This window comes from Aplidium turbinatum, chromosome 2 (genome assembly GCF_918807975.1).
Source record: "Aplidium turbinatum chromosome 2, kaAplTurb1.1, whole genome shotgun sequence".
In the NCBI taxonomy this organism is placed as follows: domain Eukaryota; kingdom Metazoa; phylum Chordata; class Ascidiacea; order Aplousobranchia; family Polyclinidae; genus Aplidium; species Aplidium turbinatum.
The window spans coordinates 15,507,364-15,514,590 of record NC_137473.1 but is presented as its reverse complement, the minus strand read 5'-3'; the positions used below and the strand labels follow the sequence as shown (position 1 = coordinate 15,514,590).

General features: G+C 34.4%; 1 protein-coding gene across 1 annotated transcript; it reads left to right on the top strand.

The window, feature by feature from the left end:
- Positions 1–219: 219 nt before the first annotated feature.
- On the top strand, positions 220–5,172 carry LOC145765496 (papilin-like). Its single transcript, XM_082577324.1, has 8 exons — positions 220–356; positions 738–886; positions 1,255–1,439; positions 1,918–2,009; positions 2,347–2,529; positions 2,928–3,107; positions 3,620–3,785; positions 4,137–5,172. The coding sequence occupies exons 1-8, from the start codon at positions 305–307 to the stop codon at positions 4,513–4,515; spliced, it is 1,386 nt and encodes a 461-aa protein (XP_082433450.1). The 5' UTR covers positions 220–304; the 3' UTR covers positions 4,516–5,172.
- Positions 5,173–7,227: the final 2,055 nt, after the last annotated feature.

The window sequence follows — 7,227 nt, the reverse complement described above, 5'->3', positions numbered from 1 at the left end:
GTTACAAACATAGTTCAACATTCGTGCAGTGCACAAAACACTCATAATGCGTTAGTTCTGACAGCACATGACGACGGACTCATTCAGCACTCAACGTATTGCAATAATAATTTCCTTCCATTACGCAACATGCGTGATGCGTCACACAAGACAGACGCAAAATGATCGGATATATAAAGCAGAGCAACATGATCTTAATTCATTCTTTGTCGTATTCAGCTTTAAAGCGATACAAATTTGCAGCAAAGTCAAATTGCAGGAGAAAGCAATTTATTGTATATCTGGAAAAGAAAGTAAAGAAATAATGATAACCAGTCCAACAACAACGTTTCTACTTGCTTTTATTTGTCTTACAGGTGAGTTGAAATAATCTAACATAATTAAGCGAACATTATTCTGCACAAAAAGTAAGTTCTCAAATAAAAATTTGTAATTATCCTTTTATTTCAATAAATACAAAGAAAAGAGTGAGGCATATACTTTTTGGTCGGGAGATATCAAATAGTTCAGTGTCATTATCCAAAATTTTCAAAAGTTGGGTGTAGATTGTGACATATAATTAAGTTTCAATGAACACGCACTAAAATTATTTCCATTTTGATGAAACTAAAACTTTTCGTTTAATTAAATTTTAGCAAAAAAAAGTGACTTGTTGCAATGTTGCTTTTCTGGCAACACTAATCTTAGCATAGGTATTTTTAAATACCAAAAATTAAATAAGTTGATTTTCACGTCAGGTTTCATGACCTGTGAAGCCGATTATCCACAACGTGCCAACAACTATGACGTGGGTTGCTTTGCCAGACGGGAACGGATTTTGTCTTACGGACTGTTTGCTTACATCAGCGGACATACCCCTTCTTGTTTAGAGGGGGGTGTTTACAGGGTAAATATTAAATTATAAGTTAACAATAACTGTGTTCAAGCAAAAATTAAGAAATAAAAATAATTCTTTTTAGTCAAGATTTTGGAAATAGAAGATCAATATCGTATTGTCAATCAAATCAATTGTTTTTCAATAAAGCTTCTAGCAGATCGAAATTGTGCCATTTTTTTCACACAGCTGTTTCTAAATAATACAACGAAAAGATATAATTAAGGACTAATCATATTGCATTACGAGCAACGTCAAAGTTCAGAAGTTATGATTTGGCTACATACGAAATATATTCAATACTAATAACAATCAGTTTGAATAGCCTTTGCAAAAAACCCTTAATAATCTTGTTTGGCCAATTTTTCTATTGGTTTCAGCATTATCAATGCAACTACATCGGGTGCTATTGCGTTTATGTTGATACTGGAAATTCATATGGAAATTACATCACACGACGGCCAAGTTCGTACTTGAATGTCGCATGCAATGGAAGTGTGGAAGAACCATCTAATGGATGTCAAAGCCCTCCATTAAGTTATCCATGCACTGTGAACACAGTCAAGTAAGTTCCTTTGACCTATTTAAACTTAGCAAAAATAATTTTAAAAGCTTAATTCCCAGCTATACATTCTATTCCGTTGTTGAGATATTTTGTTCTGACGCAAGCTTGGTCACCGCGATTGACACAATGGAATTTCCGCTTTTTGTTGGAGTGTTGTTGTCTGAATTATTTCATTCATTAAGTGCCCCTGAACAAAACGCAGTTCTCAAGAAGTGTTGCTCAAAGGCGCTCTTGCTGCAGAAATTTTCCGCAGTGCAATTTGTGATTCGTATGATGTTTACAAGATAGAAAAAAAAACAACTGTATTTTGTCTTCGTCAAGTTTCTTTGCGTACGTCTTGATGTGATTTGTTATAGCAAACAAAAAAATAAAATCAAAGCTAGGTAAAGGACTAAATTTATACAATATAACCCCTTATTGTCTAAATTTACATGTAACAATATGTACATTCACATTAATTATTAACATCTTTTTCCAGATATGCATTCAACCCGGATACTCAAACATGTGAATCTGTTGGCTTTGGATGTCGAGGCTTCAATTCTTTAGCTGATTGTGAAAACGTTTGTGGTATGTACGATCAAAAATAAATCAACAACAATACTTTCGTACATACAAACATTTTTACCATTGCTACAGTTAGTCTTAAAATCGTGTTTTCCGGGCAATGATTGCAAAGTGCATGTGCAAGCTTTGCTTGAACTGGGCGTTAACTATCATCTGACTAATTAAAAATACAATAAGCGACATCCGATTTTGTTACAGGAAAAACACAAAACGAGTTATATAGGCTACGGTAAATGATAGTTTTAGAGTTTCTCAACGGCGTATGCATTCGCATAAAATTGTTGAAATTTCAAAAAATGTAGAATCCAGATTTTACTTACTACTTTTTCAACACTTTCAGTTCCAAAAGTGTACGATCAATGCAGCTTTTTCGAAGACGAAGGTGACTATTGCGAAGGTAAAAGTGAGGAAGTACGTTACAGACATGATGAAGAAGGAGAATGTGTTCCTTTCGTATACCTTGGTTGCGGTGGAAATTCAAACAATTATAAAGAAGCTTGGGAATGTGCTAAAACTTGTGGTGGTAGGTCATATTTTTTTTGGATAGAATATATTGCTAGTGACTTAATTTTAAAAAGACACATTATTTCTTGTGACCCCCCTAAAAAAACGGCTAGACACATGATTTCAAAGTATAGTACGGTAGTACTGTTATTTTTCGACGTTGAGTTTTTCAATGGTTGTGCTACCTTTAAACTGCTGTATCCTTTTGTTGCTACACATCTTAGCCACATAAAAGTGGCAAAAGTTTAACAGCCAATGCTTTGAGACCAATAAAAGTCTGCTTCTTATGTAAAGTATTTCAAGTTACAGTTTGTTGGTTGCAAAGATTAACACTGTTATTTACTTATTTTTGCCTGTTGCTGCGTTTAGTTTTACGGCATCATTAGCCTATATTATAATCTTCATCTTTCCGTCCAGTTGCTTCAGGCCAAGAGCTGATACAAGTGGAAATTCGAGTCGATTACAAACAACGTTACAACGTCACGATTCCCCAATGGATGGTAAATAAATACCAGTTTTCTACAACCGAACAAAACGAAGTTGTGGTACCAGTGTTTGAAGATATAGAAGAGTATGCTTCATCCGTTGTTGAAAGACGTAAGTTCTTTGACATTGAAAAGTTCTTGTTTCATAGTTTTTGCTTAAGTGCATTCACTCTTTGATGAAGTAATGAGGCCAAACTAAAATCAAGTTGATATTTTAATTATTTTAAATCCATAACCTTGAGTAACAACTACTGTACTGAATGTGCTAATTATACTTAGCATGCATAGAAATCATTTCAAACTAATTTTTAAATCACATTTTCGTTTCCCGAGAATGGGAATAGGTTGCCAAATAGACAAAATCAAAAAACATATTCAACAAAATCTTTGCTTGCATTTTATAATTCGCAAATCAATGGGTATTTAGTACGGTTTGCTTTATTTTAGGCAGTATAAAATTTTTCCTTTTCAAATTCTTCAGCACTGTATTGATTGACAACTTTTTTGGTTAATAACTTTTGTGCCTATTCTACATTTTTAAAATGTGATTTTCTAGGATGTTTTTAAAAAATAAAACATTATTTTCAATTCATTAACTTTGAAATTGTTGTTACGCGTATGCAGGTGATGGTGATGCTAGACTACTTAAGATCGGGGGGGGAAAGCCAAAGCCCTCTGTGTTACCACCCAGGATTCCCGATGAAGTAAAAGAAAGATTGAACTCCTCTCCTCTTGAAGTCTGTCAACTGCCACCAAAAACCGGATACTGTCGAGCTTATTTTCCCAGATGGTATGTGAATGCATTATATTGCTGGCATTGCCTACGTTTCTTCAAAAAAATCATTTGAGTGCAAGGAAATTGCTTTGAGTAGGTTTATTCTTTTTTATCAATTTGCTTATTCACATTGCCTTTTATGCGAAAGCTAAAACTAAATTTTTATAACCTAAAAAACCTCAAAAAGCATAAGCTAATTGAAGCTTAAAAAATTATGCAAGTAAAATGCACCAAACAATTGTACTGAATAATGTATCTTACCACTCAGAAAGCAAATGAACAAAACCATAAATTAGTTTGAAGATTATAAATGACTTTATGTTTATGTCGCTTTGATTTAACTCATTTCTCTTTTTTGTTGGATAGGTATTACGACGATAAACTGTCTAAATGCGTAAAGTTTGTCTTTGGAGGATGCGATCCCAATGGAAACAACTTTAGAAGATCAAAACAATGTACGGAATACTGTAATGCATTGTTCACACCTTCTCCTCTTGAGGAAGCCTCTCCTCCTAAAGACAGATCTGGAAATCCGATCCTGCCCAGAGGGAAAAACGTTGGGTATGAAATTGAAGATGGAGTAGTTATATATCATCACCGAAAAAAAGGAAAACATACCACTGAGGCATCGACCACTCCCATTACTATTACTTCTCCTACTACCCCCTATGATGGAGATGACTCATTTGATAACACTGAAACTAGCGCTGTAAGCAATGAATCAGCACCCGGCAGTGATTCGTAATGAACAGTTAGTCTTGTGTTGAATCTATTAGCGAAATATCGTGTTCTTAGCAAATCGTATTTATGCATTTTTTTAAAATTGCGTTTGGTTCATTTTCTTTGTCACTCTAAAGTCACGTCATGAATATTTTCGTTGCTAAGTGACCGTTACAGTTTTGCTTTAATAGAAAGACTAATCTAGTGCTTTTTAAAATGTTAAAGCTATTAGGTCGTTGAAAACAATACAAAAAACGGAATAATGGCAATCTCAAAGTTTAGATTTTTTTAAACTACTGACCTCACAACATGCATAGTCTATTGTTCTCTCTCGCGGAAGTCAGAAGAAACGTTAAGGGTGTTATTGTTTTTTCTTAATTATTTTATTTAACTAAAATAGCTCATATTTCCAAATAGTTCACTTGTAACGTTGGCTGTCATAGAGTAGTGCAACGATGGTTGACTTTTGCATTTCTTCAACCTTTCGTTTACTTTATGTGACCAAATAAGAATTAAATATTGGATAACTAATATCAGTCTTGTTTGTATCGTAAATGATGAAAACACGCTATTTAAAATTCTACTCAAAATCGATATTACTAATTGCATTATGTTGATTGTTTGTTTGTTTTATTTGTTTTTTGTTTTTATTGTCTTGGAAAAATAAAGATAAGGCAATCTATTGGCCGTTCTTTTGCATCGTGATTACAGCAAAGAAAACACTGGACATGTTTCTCGGCAGCCGATTGTAGCAAGAATTGATAGCGATAGACACCGTTTTCGTTTATGAGGCTGGGCTCGTCAGTATCGCACCACTAATTCATGCCACAAGGGTATATCCGACCGCTGTGCTGATAACCAGGATGAACGTAAAACTTCTTCACAAAACACTGAACAGTTATTTTAAAGCGGAAACAACAATAGGAGAGTTTCAACCGCCGAAGTAAAATCATTCTAGTTGTGGTTGTAAGAATAATTTGCAATCTAGTGAAACAGTGTTTTTACAAATACATTATACAGTAGGCTACTGTAGTGGAAAATTACAGCTTTGGTAGAGCGAAGAAAAAATATTGTCCTCAATTCAATCTTTATTTCACAGATTTGAAGAAGTCAACTGAGCAAAGCTTATGTCCAGTTTTATACAAAAGAAAGGCTAAGAACGTGTTCCGTGTGTTTACATTCAAGGAAAGTAATCTGCCAAAGACACGGCTGCTTGGTATCGATAAGTGTGGTAGCGACGAACTTGGCGCAGGCACGCTCAACATTTGGCAAAACAAACGCAGGTTGTTTTAACATCAATATTAGTAAAAAAAGCTTTCATATCAATAACAGCTCGTTTTATAGCCTACATTACTTTTGCAATTACCATTCAATCTCGTAGCTGAAGTTTAGTTGGATTTTATTTCATACTATTGCAATAAACACGGAAACACAGTTTGACATCATGGCGAGATTATGTGAAATTAGTTTACATTACCATAGTCGGAGTCGGAGTAACACTTTTAACTTACACCTTAATAGCCTGCCACAATTTACTCCCAGGAAGCATATTTATGCATCATACATATACTTAGGGTGATAATTAAAAAAAAAATTTTTTGTCTGCTATGGGAATCGATGAACTTTTTTATGTGTACCAAGAATGTGAAATTTTTTTTGGAAAATTTTTTAAAAACCTCCCCCACCAATTGATATTTCTGACGTCACTTGGGTACATTTTTCTACTTTTTTACTCCTCATACATTGTTTAAACTTGTTACAGACTCCTTACCATACTAAAAAAGTGGCCCACAGTATGGTGAAACTTTTGAAAAAAAATTGTCGAAAAAAGTCAAGGGGGTTCTGAGATTTTACTCTTTTTGTCATTATTTTTCGCAACAGCGCCTCTAGCGGAAAATTTTTAATTAGTGTAACTTCAAGAATTCTTAAGCGATTTCGGTAAATTTTTTTGTCAATAAGCTCATTTTAAATGCTGAGGAGGTTTATTGTTACTTTATTTTGATACATTTTTGTCACTAGAGGGCACTAGTGCTTTTTATCTGAACTGATAGCCTATAAAGCTAGACCAGACAAGAGTTTTTAATAGCATTGGAAGTTGCTAATAATTTAAAAGAATAATTGAAATCATTTGATCTGTTAATTATTAGCAGCTTGTTGTACTGTACATAAAATCTTGAAAGTGTAACCTAGTCTATTTAATGGGCCTATATCATGCAATTTATCATGCAATTGAATTCAAGTTAGTCTAGTTATCGGGTTAGTTTTTTAGTTACCAGTATTGGGTTTTGGAGTTAGGGGTGCTTAACTGGTTGTTTTGGATTGCATATCATGAGTCCAGCAAAGATGGCGATTCTAAAAGTGACAGGGCCTCCAGTTATTTCGAGAGCACAATATCAGAAGAAGAAGAAGATGGGTTTGAAAAGAAGATGAGATCGTCAACATTGTCAGCAACAAAAATTGTGGTTCGCCATTCTTTGTCCACGCACGAAGCATCGGGTGTGTGCTCCACTCTGAATGAAGAAAGGATTACTCTACCTACTCCATCGCAGTCTGGCGTGTGGCGTAGTGTTATAAGAGCTGGAAAAAACGAAAAGGATAAAATAAAGTTGCTGTTGAAAGAAGGAAAATATTACTGTCTCCATTTTGATGGAAAAAGGTTGTCTGGGAAGGAGTTTCAGGTTGTTTGCCTCCAAAGAGAAACAAATGAGGTCAAACTTGGAATACTAAAGTGCAAAAG